General features: G+C 42.3%; 2 protein-coding genes across 3 annotated transcripts in view; both read left to right on the top strand.

Annotated features, from left to right (window-relative positions):
* The first annotated feature begins 1,448 nt into the window (after positions 1-1,448).
* On the top strand, positions 1,449-8,673 carry LOC123114400 (ankyrin-1). The gene is made up of 11 exons (XM_044535854.1): positions 1,449-1,699; positions 1,775-1,945; positions 2,165-2,296; positions 3,018-3,157; positions 3,966-4,052; positions 4,456-4,575; positions 5,765-5,914; positions 6,511-6,612; positions 7,742-7,912; positions 8,014-8,093; positions 8,309-8,673. The coding sequence occupies exons 1-11, from the start codon at positions 1,576-1,578 to the stop codon at positions 8,358-8,360; spliced, it is 1,329 nt and encodes a 442-aa protein (XP_044391789.1). The 5' UTR covers positions 1,449-1,575; the 3' UTR covers positions 8,361-8,673.
* Positions 8,674-11,072: 2,399 nt separating this feature from the next.
* The window catches only part of LOC123114399 (ankyrin repeat and protein kinase domain-containing protein 1), an 11,219-nt gene continuing 8,139 nt past the window's right edge, over positions 11,073-14,152 (top strand). The window contains exons 1-6 of one of the 2 annotated variants that reach the window (XM_044535853.1): positions 11,073-11,361; positions 11,448-11,618; positions 12,090-12,221; positions 12,593-12,729; positions 13,524-13,610; positions 13,884-14,006. In XM_044535853.1, coding sequence (XP_044391788.1) covers positions 11,223-11,361; positions 11,448-11,618; positions 12,090-12,221; positions 12,593-12,729; positions 13,524-13,610; positions 13,884-14,006 — 789 coding nt within the window. In that variant the 5' untranslated portion in view covers positions 11,073-11,222. Of the gene's footprint in view, positions 11,362-11,447; positions 11,619-12,089; positions 12,222-12,589; positions 12,730-13,523; positions 13,611-13,883; positions 14,007-14,152 lie in introns of both variants that reach the window. The other variant, XM_044535852.1, reaches the window with a different exon arrangement.

Genomic DNA, 14,152 nt, shown 5'->3' with positions numbered 1-14,152 from the left:
CCGCTGGCCGGGGGAGGGAGGGCACTCGGTTAGGGCTAGGTTGGCCGGCAGCTACGCAAGAAAGAAAAAGTTGGAGGTCGAAGATGAACGATGCCTTAATCTATTTTCAGCCGTTGGATGAAGATCTAATGGAATGAAAGTAAGTGATGCAACATATTTTTTCAGGCAGCTGATGTATAGGTGATCCCATTTGAATTTTCACATAAATATATATGAAAGTACCAAACTTTTGTTTCATAAAACCTAGTTGTATGCTAACTACATTATTTATAATCTTTCTTCCCATTTGAATTTTTTCATTTCTAGTTGGTGCCTTCCAGCTCAGTTGGATTTGGCCGGTGGCCTCCGGCTCGGCTGGATCTGGCGGATTCAGGCCCGATCTACTCCTCTATCAATCCCAAAGCCCGGCGGTGGTTTGGACTGCGGCCATCGCCAGAAAAACCGGGCCAGTGGCTCTATGCCGAGAGGTAGACCGTGATGGCAAGGTGATGAAACCGGTCAACGGTTCCATGGTCATGGCTTGGTGGTATTGATTAAGATCTGATTGGCTGAGTGAGGTAGCTGCGGATTATGTTGCAGCAATCTCATACGGCTCCACGGCTGTGATGGTCACCAAAGGTCTTCAAAACTGTTCATCACTCAAGATCCAGTGGGTTGATTTTCACGGTGAGATGCAAATTATGAATGACGACTTGACGTGGAGGGATAGTTATGCAGTGTTGGTGGTCGCATCGTATGTAACTGCTAGAATCGTGAAAAAATGGCGGCTACAACACTTGAGTGACTTTGATGGTGGTGCTAATCAAGCACTTGGTCACGAGCTCCAGGGTGAAAACCTAGGTCTGACCAGTGACGGTTATCCTGGCAATGTCGATGTTCTTACGTCATAACCTTATTGAAGGCATTGCTCGGATATGTTCGGATTGATTCTTCAGGATGAAAGCCTAGATTCTGGCTTTGGTGGTTGGATCCGGTAACGGCGATGCTTGATTGTCGCTACCTTGTTGAAGACGTTGATGTTGAGGAACTTCATCGTCTATGTGATGGTTGGCGCAGATATTGTATTTATTATAACTTGTCGATCACAAATCTGATCACTTTAATTTTTTTCACCTACATATAGTTTTGGTCTTATGTGACTTTGCTATTTGCCAACGTGTTTTTTGTGTGCGTGGGTTTGTGTTGGTCGTGTGTCGGGTGCATCTTAACTATACAAAGGTTGAGTGTGTGTTTTTGGGGTTTATATCCTCTTGATGTTTCTTTTTGAGCTAATAAAATTCAACCTTTATAAAAAAATCGTCGTTATACGGACATGGATGTAATTTTCATTTCTAATATTCTTGGTACTACCTTGACGGTAAGTTTTCAAAAAAGAAAAAAAAACCATTCTTTGTACTACCAAGTTTTTTCTTAAAAAAAAACCCAGAACAGAGGTAGTGCAAGTCCAGTCCACGCCCGTGTACACCCAAAGCGTGCGCGCAACATTTCCATTTCAACCTTTGACTGACACGCCGCCGTCCTCCGCCCTCTGCCACCCCCCTCAAAACCCTAGGCACATCGCCGCCGCCGGCCGCCATGGCGCCGCCTCGCTCCACCGCCGCCCCTCCAAACCTCCCTATCCCCGACCCTACGGCCGTCGACGAGTTCAATCTGCATCTGCTCCACGCGGCGAGCGAGGGCGACCTCCCGCTCTTAAAGGGTGCGTCTTTGGGGTGGGCTGCCGTCTGGGATCCCAGGGAGGTACTGATTTCCCCCGGGGTTCGTCGTGTTGCAGGGCTGGTGCGGGCGCTGGAGAAGAGCAGGCGGGATCCCAGGGAGGTGCTGGATGCGACCAGGGAGGAAGGCCTCGGGGCGCTGCACATGGCCGCCAGAATTGGGAGCGTGCCGGTGTGCAGGTACCTGGTCGAGGAGATAAGGGTCGATGTGGACGCCGACGGCGCTGAATGTACGTACCTCTGCCTCTTAATTTGTCTCTAGATAGAACGTACTCCACCCCTCTTGGTAGGTGCGTTCGTAATATAAAAATTCCTAGGCCAGCAATACATTCCATGCTCTTAATTACTGTAGAAACACAAAGCATGCTCTGATAGCCAGGAATACATTTCTTCGGATCGATGATCCCGGTATACATCTCTTTTCACTGACGCTCGTCTTAACCTGATAGCCGTAACACCTCTGATTTGCGCAATGTTTGGTGGAAGCTTGGATACTATCCGCTATCTTCTCGATCATGGGGCTAATCCTGACAAAGTTATCGGCGACTGCTTCACCCCGCTTCATCATGCCGCTGGAATGGGTACTTCTCCGCAAGCACATGGCATTTTTCTTCCAATAGTATTGTATTGCAATATTGTTCTACTACGATATATATGATTCCCATGTGTGTTGGAAAGAGAGTATGTAGAAGATGGTATTTGCAATAGATCTACGTTCAGAGGGGCAAAGTGTTCAGATTTATTTCCTAGCTTACGCTTTTCTTTTGAATAGGATTCCTAGCTTATGATGACAAACATAAACGGCTAATTAACCAAAACTACCTAGCTTACATCAACCCATCTACTAGTTTCTTGCTGGTATTTGACTTATGGTGTAATAAATTTATGCGCCTCAGCTTCTTGCTGATATTTCACAGCCATTTTCCTTCCCTGAGCTAATGTAAGGAAAGTGGGTTATGTTCACACTGATAGTTAAATTGATGTGAAGTCGACAACAGACAAACTTTTATAGAGTGACCCTCTTTTCATGGGGGTGTTCTATTGTTGCCTGGCTAGAACTTGTCTGACAAATTTTTCATGGTTTTTATTGTATACTTTGGATATCAGTGCCATTTCCTTTTTGTCTCAAAAGCTGCCCATTTTCTCATATTCTTCTCTCTTGTCTGTTTGTAACTATTCCTGGGAATGTAGTTTTACTTGGTGTGTGTCTTGATCATATAAAATCCCCCCATCACACAATTAGTTGTACTTTGTAGCATTTACCTGTTGGAGTCTCTTTTCATCTTTTTTTCCTTCACTCAGGAGACCGTGAAATGGTGGAACTCTTGCTTACAAAAGGAGCTTCTGTTGACTCAGTATCTGTCAGTGGGACACCATTGCATATCGCTGCCTTCAGAGGGCAGGATGAAGCTATGCAAGTTTTATTGGAGAACAACGCAGATGTAGGTTTAATAACACATTGTTTCCTCCCGAGGTGTAATTTTGGCTAGCTGCATTGTTCCGATGAAACAACGCGGATGTTTCATTTGCTTTGCTGGTTGTGTTGAGTCGGCTTTACTGCTTTTATTCAGTAGTTTTGAAGTCCGAGGGCAATTATGAGCTAACTTAATACATTTTTCTAGCAATTATTAAAGATCATGCCTTTGTAGCAGTGACTAAGTGCACCCTGTTAACTTTTGTTTAAATTCTACTGAGGCTGCATTCTCGATAGGCCAGAGTGGTTTCTCTGTACTCCATAGGCTGTTGCTTACATCCCGTTCGTACCTGCTTCTTCAATATAGGCTCCACTATACACGCAGTTATATGTTTTCCAAATGCCAATTTTAAGGGCATTGCAACTTTCTGAATTTGTATCCCCTCTAGTATTCATGATGATGTATGTTTTTCTTTCACATACGCTTATTCTGTCTGGTGGCTCTTGGTGGGTTCATCCCTAGGCTCTAGCCTACCCAGCTTGGCTGGGAACAAAAGGGTGTGCTGTTATGTTGTACTTCTCTTCAAAGAGACACATGGGACTGAATTGATAAAATGGTCTAATTGTTTCACATGGCCACTAAGGCATTAATGCTCAATATATTATTCCAGAAGCTCTTGTTGATACATGTTTGCTTTTGCAAAGCCGTTGAAAGATTTTTCTTATTACAGAAGGTCATAGGACAACAAATCATTCTCCATTTTATTTTTATGTTCTTTCCTACATTTTACTTCAGTATATATATAGTAACTCGTGTGTTATTTGTTCCTCACCAGCATAACAAGATACTGCCTGGTATTGACACCCCCCTTATTTCTGCTATAACTGCTTCCTCAGTGAAATGTGTCAAGCTCCTGATTGAGGTATCATGAATGCAGTCTCATTTTCATTGCGTCAGGCCTCAGAATTACTTGAGAAAATTTCTGTTCAATGCTACTCCTTCCGTTCATTATTATAAAGACGTTCTAACTTTTTCTGATTCGGATGTATATAGAGACATTTTAGTGTGTTTGTTCACTCATTTCAGTCCGTATGTACTCCGTATTGAAATGTCCAAAACATCTCATATTTGTGAACGGAGGGAGTACATTTTTGCACAGTAAAGTAGGTTTGGCCTTCTTTAACGGTGTTTGTTATGTGATCTACCTTTGAGACATTTTTGTGGATGTGCTACAGTAATTATTTCCACAAGAAAGTGTCGTGTCTAATCGGCAATGAGCTCATAGAGTTCCTCTAGAAACTGATTCTTATAATACTTTTTGGTAGGCTGGTGCTGATGTCAATGACGGTCTTGTACCCCCTTTAGCTGCTGCTGCAGATAAAGGCTTAACTGCATGCTTGAAATGCTTACTGGAAGCTGGTGCTGACCCTAATGTTCCTGACCCCGTAAGATTTCTTTACCTCTATGCCACGGCATGCCAATTGCTTGAACATAGGTACTGCTGTTCACACACATAAGAATACTATTTAGAGGTTGTCATGATTGGGACCTGCATTACATCACAGATACTTTATGAGTTTTGATAGCGCAATCTAAGATCTACCAGATTCTGCAAATTGGAAGCCTGGCACATATTTTAAAAGTGAATTCTTGGAGCTGTTGCTCTTCCAAACAGGTCCAATAATTCATGAAGCGGGGTATCCATAGTTCCATGAATTCACTGAGCTCGAATTGGGGGGTTTTGGGTGTGCATTTTGTTTGTTAGGCTTAAATCATCTTATTTTAGCCTACATATTATCCAAGAGTTGGAGCTCTTCCAAACATGTCCCAAGATTCTTGCTATAATAAAATTGTTCCACTCAATCCAACATCCTAGAATCTTATATTTAGACTGTATGTGCTGTCACATGCTGCATGCAAATATAGTTCTAGGGGTCATGTGTTTTCTTATGAAATTAGACTTAATTAAAAATGCGATTGAGACTTTTGGCTTTCTTCATTTGTTAGACTTAGGTGCGCTAACCATTGTATTAGAAATATTTCCATGATCGTAATACATCCTAGCAATTGCACACACATTTACCTTTCTGAATAACACTAGAACCAGTGAGCTGCTGGCATTTTTCATTTCTTTTTAGGACTGTTTATCTATTTTTTAGCATGCTGTGTTACGTAATTGGAATGGGAGGCCATCATCAAATGATAAAAATACATCTCTAGTAACTCTTCAATAATGTTGTATACATCGCCAAGTCATTTTGAAATCCTGCGTATCTTGTATGAGTTAGTTGTACAAGATTATCTGTACTAGTGCTGCTTATGTTTAAACACATAATGTCATTGCCAAAGAAATATTTGTAAGACAACTGGGAATCATGTTTCAAGTTGCATCAGGGCTGTCAGTTTGCAGTCTGAACGAGGGGATATGCCAAAAGGAAGGGGTTCAGATTTTGAATGGACAAACATGGTTTTTTTACAACCATTTTACCAATTAGTTCTCATATTTTTTTCATAATTATCTAAACCCTTTGTATCTTACTAATGATCTAGTGGAGTACACTTTTCCACCTTAGTTTCCATTCCCCCTGGCCTTTCTGAAAGTGCCTTTCTAAAGTTGAACTTTGTGTACAACAGTCGGGTAGGCTGCCAATAGAACTCGCTGCACTAAACGGTACAAGGGAAGATGTTGAGATCTTATTCCCTGTAACTTCTTGTATTCCAACTGTGCATGATTGGAGCATCGACGGAATAATACACCATGCAAAGTCAGTGTCTATGAAACAGGTATGCATTAGATCCTGTGTATTTCATATATTTTCTAGTTTAACAGTGGGATCAACTTTGAATCCATGGTTCCGAGTTTGAATTACCATACATAAATTAGCCGTGTTTCTATTTGCCACTTTTGATTTGATGAACAAGAATTTTATACATGCTATGATAATATTTTATAAGATTCTTTGGTTGGGGGTGATGGCCTGATAGGGCTTGTGAGGTTATGTTTATGTAAAAAGTGCTATCTTGGTAGTATTTATAGAAGTTTCTAAAATAAGCAGGAGAACTGTGTACCTTTATTCAGTAAAAAAGAACAACTGCTATGTTGATAGTGTGGGCTTTTGTGTGGGTGGGTGGGAGATATCACGAGTTCTCAAAATTAATATTTCCTTGTACTATCAGGAGCAAGACTGCGGATCGAGATGTTTCTGTAATTAAACATGAGTGTTCTGCTACTTTTTTGTGGCACAATATTATGCTCTGTTTCAATAAGCGGCCGCACCAGCCAAGCACCTATCGCTTTTAAAAACTAAGATAGTATATGTACTGCTTTATACTGGCATTCTTGGGTCTTCATGATTCACTTGTTTTTCTTGATCATTTAGGGTGATTATTCAAATCTAAGAAGAATAGAAGAGCTGAAGTCACTTGGGGTTAAGTCTGTCAAGAGAAATGATTATTCTACTGCGGCAACAATGTATAGTATGGTATGCTATCATACCTTATTTCTCAATGTGCGGTCTTGAATATATCAGCTGAAGTTACTTGAATAGATGTTAGGTGATCGTGATATTGTTTCATATTATTCTTGTCATACATGCTCCGTTTAGAGAGTGATCATCTTTCTGACCGATATGTACAGTTGGCCTCACGCTTTGCTTTGAGACACATATCTCTTTAATTTATTGAAGATAATTTTATTGCCGTATGTAAGTTTGATTATGAGGACCTGACAAGGACTTCTGTATCCTTAAACAGCAGCAGAACTGTTGTTGATTTCATTTTTTGATGGGGGACGGCAGGAGCTGTGCTTTTGCATTGTAGAAGAGGGAAAAACACAGTACAACTGTACAACAGAGAAAAACGCTAAGACTCACACATGGAAGTTAAACTAAGCAACCCATCACCCTAGCTCGGATGAGCAGACTTGAGGATCGAAATATCCTCGTGGATGAAACTAGCTAATGCAGCCGCTTTCATCACTTTCTGCTCTAAGATCCTTCGGCTTCTCTTTTTCTAGAGATGCCAAACGACATAAACTGTGATGTCTGCCTGACCATGATTCCCTTTTTCCGGGATCCTCCTCCACGACTTGCGAATCCTGAGCGAGGAAAACACAATGGAGGAAATTACAGGGTCGTCAAGCTGGAATTGTTGCCACACACCCTTTGCATAGAAGCACTTGAGAGAAAGTTGCAGCGCACTCTTAGGTTCCTGGTCATGCAGGCAGCAAATACCGTTGTGTGGCCAACCTCATGCACTGAGCCTGTTCACTGCCCAGTTGTTGATTTCTGGGCTGTGGGTTTGGACTTTAAGAGACTGATATCTCTTGCGAGAAAGAGTGGAGATTATTTGTACATATAAATTGAACCTGTTTGACAATTGTCCTCACTCATCGTCCTATTCTTGTACTTTAGTTACTGCTATAAGGACATTAGCTTGAATTGACTATATTGTCCAGACTAGTGCATTTTTAATTATAATTATCAGAAATTCAAGGTTTTCTTTCTTGCCTTGTGAAGTACACAGAGTTGCAAGCAAGATGTGATTGTTTTTTTATATATAATCAGATCAGACATGTCCTAAGTTTGGTCTCAACCTGTTGGATGCATGCAGGCAATGGAGCATGACCCTCATGATGCCACCTTGTTCTGGAACAGGAGCCTTTGCTGGCTCCGCATGGGTGATGGACACAATGCTTTGCAGGATGCCCTTGCGTGCAGAGAAATGCGGCCTGGCTGGCCAAAGGCCTGCTACCGGCAGGGCGCAGCGCTCATGTTATTGAAGGTGTGATCGAATATATCTATCTGGCTTGCTAGTTTGTTACTCCTTTATTATGCCGCCGCATGTCACCCATTGTTTTACACCTTGCATTGTATCATCATCAGGACTACGGGGGTGCACGTGATGCTTTTCTGGACGCAGCCAAGTTGGACCCGCAGAGCTCTGAGATCAAGGCTGCGTTGCGGTACGTTTCAGTTTCACCCATAAGCTGTCATATCTGAATCTACAGCCGATTTGCGCAACTACTGATCTTGATCTACATGCATACTCGAAGGAGATGTATACACTGCATACGTTTATTTGTTAGACAATGTAGTCATGCATTGAAAAGCCTAAGCCAAATTTTGCCGAAACCCTAATGATTCTGATATACAGTTGGTGTTGGAATTAAACATGCAGGGAAGCTATGAATTCCTTGGAGATATCCCATGGCGCAACAAAGACCACTTGAACAGTATGGAACTGGAGTTCCCTGAATCGGCCTTGTTTCATTGGTTAACTTGGTGAACCAGTATGAGGAAAGAAGTAGCATTAGGGATCGACGGAGGGCACTTTTGTCATTTCCAGCTGCTGCCTCGGCTCTTTTGTTTCCTATTTTCTTTTACTTTGGTGAAGAAAAGTAGCAAGAGATGCGTCGACCTAGTCATCAGTGGCTAAGTAGCCGAAGATACATGGACCAAACTCCAAAAGAGAAATGCAAGAGAAGAAGCAAACAATGCAATATATCTTTGGTACTCATGTAGTAAAAGAAGTGGTCTTGGTCAGAGCCTCAGAGGAGCTATTGAATCCTCACTCTCCCAGAAAAGAGAGGAGCTAGAATGCTAGATTGAGATCGTTGGGAGTAAAGAGATCATTCACGGCGGTGACTGCTGCTGGTCGATGGCCGGCTTTGTCCCGTCGGTGATGATTTGCCTGCCCACCCAGATGTTCTCAACATACAACTATGCCGGAGTTGTATGTTGAGAACAAACAAACCATGCGTCTCCCAGAGAACAGAATTTAAACCAATAATTCATGAGTTGGTATAGTTGTAGTATGTTGAGAACAAACAAACCATGCGCCTTCAAGAGAACAGAATTTAAACCAATCAATAATTCGTGAGTTGAGAACAGACAAACCATGCGTCTCCAAGAGAACAGTATTTAAACAAATAATGTTACACCTACCGAGGAGTTGCGGAATATTTACGGGCTAACTAGGAAATGAGTTGACATGGCTGCCAGCCCGCGCTGAATGAGCAAAAGAAGAAGAAGATAATGCACAACCATTTGCTACGCAAGGAAAAGCCAGAAGGCAGGTCAGTTTTTCCAAAGGGCGACGAGGTTCTTTTTTTGTTTTGCATCATTCTTCTAGCTTTTCTTGATCAAGTCCAAGTATGCCACAGTTGGTGTTTTGGTTTCTGTGAAGCCATGACTCTAGTGTGTAATTAATGTGATCTTGAGTTGGTTGTAACTGGTGCTACCGCTGTTCTTGTTCAACTTTTGCATATTTCATCTAACTTTTACCTTTTCTTGATTAGATCAATGCCCTTTGCAACTTTTGCGTCTGTAGTACAGTTACTAGCTTGATCATCTCTTTAAATTCAACATGAAGGTCACGAGTTCATGGTTACCATGCCAACATTTAGGTAAACCTGTTTAGTTTTGCCTTCGAACAAGAATGGTTAAAAAATTCATGTTTTATAGGCATGGATGATGGAACGGTTGGTGTTCAAGAATCAAGTGACGTGTATATATATCAAGCGATGAAGACAACATCAATCACCTAAAGGAAAGCAACGTGGAACTTGAACTTGAGCATAATGAAGCTCAACCAGATGCGCTACTTAGAGATCCTGAATTGGGGTTGATCTTTGATACTGAGAATGAGGTGCAAGAGTACGTACATCAAATAGGCAAAAGACTTTGCTGTGACGAGAAGAAGCTCAAACCATGACAAAGATGGACAATGGAAGTACCTTACTCTTTCCCACTCTTGTTATGGCAAGACCATATGTTGAGGCCCAAATCCAATTGATGAGATATGATGTAAAGATAAAATTAACATATTCTAAAAAAAAAGAAGCTAAAATTAACATTACTCATGGTCCTGATGGGAAACTTTATATTTTGATGGTCATTTTGGATCATAATCACACACGAAGTTCACATAAATCTCGGTTCATATACAACAAAGAGTTGGATTTACATGCCAAGCGAAGGCTTGAGCTGAATGATCGCCAGAATATGACTAAACACGAATTTCAATTCCTTTGTTGTGGCATCGGATAGTCATGCAAACCTAACTTGTGGTGAGAAAAATTGTTGCAATTTTCTAGAGAAAACAAGAAGGTTAAAACTTGATAAAGCACATCCTAGCAACACTGATTGGCCATGATGAAGCGGTTTGTGACTGTTTTGTCAAAATGCAATCCAACACTCCAAACTTTTTGGCTTGATGCAAGAAGTAGAGCAGTGTATGACTCTTTTCATGATGTCATTACTTTTGACACAACATAATTGATGAACAAATATGATATGTCTTTTGTTTGTTTTGTCAAACTCAATCATCATGGCCAATCAGTGTTGCTAGGATGTGCTTTATCATCACATGAACATTCTGGTACATTTCTTTGGTTATTTCAAGCATGGCTTACATGTATGTCAAATCGTCAATGAAAAGATATCATAACTGACCAAGCAAAAGCAATTCCGAATAGTGTGGATTTTTTTTCTTCCAGAATCTCGATACACATGGTGGTTGTGACATATAACGAAAAAGATACCAGAGGAGTTGGGTGGATACAATGAATATTATCACATCAAGGTTGTCGTCGACACGACAATTTATGACTCATTAACAATTACGTAGTTTGAAGTTGCATATGCTTGTGAAGTATAATCTTGGTGATAATGAATGGCTTAAAAGGGTTTTATGACATTGGCACCATGCGGATAATAATTCGGATTCAAAATTTAGAAGTCAGGTTATCCTATTAGTCAGACTCAAATTCGGATCGGATTGTCGTCAGTAGCCAAATACTTTTATACCGTATCTTATGAAAATAGATTCGGGAACGCCTCACACGGAAATTATCATAACCATTGCCATCTTACAAATTAAGGAAGAGGAGCGGACATGTCCGCGGACAAAACCTGTGATTTGTTGTTGCAGATGCGCTTACAACGTGTTTGGCCACTTCAGCCCACGCTCTGTGTACACCCAAGGCGTACGCGCAGCATTTCCACCGCCGATTGACACGCCGCTCCGCCTCCGGCCTGCTGCCTCTCTCTCTCCCCTCCAAAATCCCACCACCTCGACACCACCGGTCGCCATGGCGCGGCGTCACCCCGCGGCCACCTCAGCTAAGCGCCGCGCCGCCCCTCCAAACCCTAGCCCGACCCCTCCGGCCGCCGACGGATCGCATCCGCTCCTCCACGCGGCTCGCCGCGGCGACCTCCGCCTCTTCAAGAGTACGAGGGCTTCGATTCCGGGCGGGCTTTGGTCGGCCGGCGTTTGAATCGGGGAGGCACTGACTCTCCCGTTCGTCGCGTCGCAGGGCTGGTGAGAGATCTGGATAAGGGCAGGGGCCGCCACAGGGAGGTGGTGGATGCGGCCAAGGAAGAAGGTCTCGGGGCGCTGCACTTCGCCGCCGGGAAGGGGAGGCTACGGGTGTGCAGGTACCTGGTCGAGGGGCTAGGGGTCGATGTGGACGCCGTCGATGACGCAGGTGCGTGCCTCTGCTGCCTCTTAATTTGCCTCTAAACTGTATGTTGACTTGTGTGTACGGAATATGTGTCGAAATAAACTGTATGTGGCTTGCGTTCAGAATCGGGCTATAGAAAACTTCCTAGACCAGCAGTTTACAACTGTAATGCTAGAAAACAAGTGCTATGTTATGAAAAATTTAGGACCCGAATAGCTGGGGAACGTTCGTTGCCAGAGATGGCATTTGCGAACGACCCAGATGGCATTTTTAGTGTTGCGGGCGTGGCATTTTAAGTGTTAGTCCATGGAAGTTCGTTTGTTTCAAGGCAAATTTCTTCAGAAACTGCCATCCGTGCCATCTGGATCTTTTGGCCGTGAGGGCATTTGCTGGGGATTGGTTCCTGGGGAACGGTTGCCAGTTATCATTACTGAATATTTATGCAACTTTGTACGTTCCAACATGCTCTGATAGGAAACGTCTTCATTTTTATAGGTCGAACGCCTCTGCTTGTGGCATTGCTTCGTGGAATCATGGATACAGCCAGTTATCTTCTTGATCATGGGGCAGATCCAGGCAAGGCTGACGACGAAGGGTTTGCCCCACTTCACCATGCTGCTACAGCAGGTACTTCTCTGCCAGCACAGCACATGGCATTTTTCTTCCAGTGCCTAACAATACTGTTCCATTATGATGTCTATGTGTGCTGGAAAGATGTAGAAGAAGAAGTTGTTTGACAATTTTTTCATAATTTTGATTCTATGCGAGTAGAAGAACATTAGTGCCATTTACTTGTCCTGGGTGATTTCATTAGGATTTAAAAGTTGCCCATTTTTTCTGCCCCCTTGTCTGTTTTGTAATTGTAACTATTCCAGTGCATGCAGTTTTAGTTGGTGTGGATCTTGATCATATTGAATTTTCCCCATCACACAATCAGTTCTACTTTGTAGTAATTTCCTATTGTATTCTCTTTTCATCTTTTTTGCTTTACTTAGGAGACCGTAAAATGGTGGAACTCTTGCTTGCAAAGGGAGTCTCTGTTGACCCAGTATGTGTTGATGGGACACCACTGTATGCCGCTGCCATTGAAGGGCATGATGAAATTATGCAAATTTTGTTGGAGAACAACGCGGATGTAGGTTTTACAACATACTATTTCCTCCTAATTTTGGCTAGCTGCATTGTTTCATGTTTCATTTACTTGGCAGTTGTGTTGAGTCCGCTTGACTGCTTTTCTTCAACAGTTGTGAAGTCTGAGCGCAATTAGCTAAATTATACAACTTTTAGCAATTATTCAAAATCACGCCTTTGTAGCAGTGACTAAGCGCACTCTGTTAACTTTTCTTTAAGTTCTACTAGTAAGGCAGCATTCTCAAAGAGCTCTGGCCATCTATGGTTTCTTGACTTCACAAAATAAATCTAGCTCCATGCATACCCTGTACGCCATATCTTCTTGCAGCTCCATCCTACTTGCTTCTTCAATATAGGCTCCACTGCAACTTTCTGAATTTGTATTCCCTCTAGTAAATCATGATGAAATATATTTTTCTTTCATATACGTTTACTCCTTTTGGTGCCCCTTGGTGGGTTCATCTCTTGGCTCTAGCCTACCCAGCTTGCTTGAGAATAAAAGATTAAACGGGTGGGCTGTTATTGTTGTACGTCTACTCCTTTGAATCGATACATGGGACTGAACTAAAAAAAGGGTCTAATTGCTAAAAATGGCCACTAAGGCATTAATGCTCAATATATTATTCCAGAAACTCTTGTCGATACACTACATGTTTGCTTTTGCAATGCTATTGATTTCCCCCCTTCTTCTTTTACAGTAGGCCACAGGACAACAAATGCATTCTTCCTTCTATTTGAATGCTCTTTCCTACATCTTACTTCAGTATAGTAAATCGTGTGTTATCTGTTTTTTGCCAGTGTAACAAGAAAATACCTGGTATTGACACCCCTCTTCTTGTTGCTATAACTGCTCCCTCAGTGAAATGTGTCAAGCTCCTGGTTGAGGTATTGTGCTTGCAGTCTTCATTTTCGTTGTGTTAGGCCTTAGAAAATTAGAACTACTTAAGCCAAATTTGGTTCAATGCTACATTTTTCGACACTAATGTAGGTTTGGCCTTCTTCGATGGTTTATTATTTGAGCTACCTTTGAGACATTTTTTTGTGGCCGCGCTACACTAAGGTTTTACACTAGAAAACGCCGTTTCTAATAGGCAATGAACCAAACAGCCCATAGAGAGTTCCTGTATGAACTGATTTGTAATAGTATTTTGTTTGCAGGCTGGTGCGGATGTCAATGACGGTATTCTAGCCCCTTTAGTTGTTGCTGCTGAGATGAAAGGCTCAACTGCATGCTTGAAGTTGTTACTGGAAGCTGGTGCCGACCCTAATGTTCCTGACCCTGTAAGATTGTTGTACCTTTATGCCATGCCATGTCAATTACTTGAACACCACAACTGATGTTAACAGCGTATTCTTGGAGCTGGTGCTCTCGCAAACAGGCCCACAAATTAGTGGAGCTGGGTATCCGTAGTTTCAATAATTAATGG

The sequence above is a fragment of the Triticum aestivum genome, chromosome 5B, assembly GCF_018294505.1.
Source record: "Triticum aestivum cultivar Chinese Spring chromosome 5B, IWGSC CS RefSeq v2.1, whole genome shotgun sequence".
Classification (NCBI taxonomy): Eukaryota; Viridiplantae; Streptophyta; class Magnoliopsida; order Poales; family Poaceae; genus Triticum; species Triticum aestivum.
The sequence above is the reverse complement of the archived record's forward strand: the minus strand, read 5'-3'. Positions and strand labels throughout refer to the sequence as shown.

What these genes read in the sequence shown, in the direction of transcription:
- LOC123114400 (XM_044535854.1), top strand. Translation starts at nt 1,576, where the DNA reads ATGGCGCCGCCTCGCTCCACCGCCGCCCCTCCAAACCTCCCTATCCCC. An exon ending in CGACCTCCCGCTCTTAAAGG is followed by an intron (nt 1,700 to 1,774) that starts GTGCGTCTTTGG and finishes GTCGTGTTGCAG; the next exon opens with GGCTGGTGCGGGCGCTGGAG. An exon ending in CGGCAACAATGTATAGTATG is followed by an intron (nt 6,613 to 7,741) that starts GTATGCTATCAT and finishes GGATGCATGCAG; the next exon opens with GCAATGGAGCATGACCCTCA.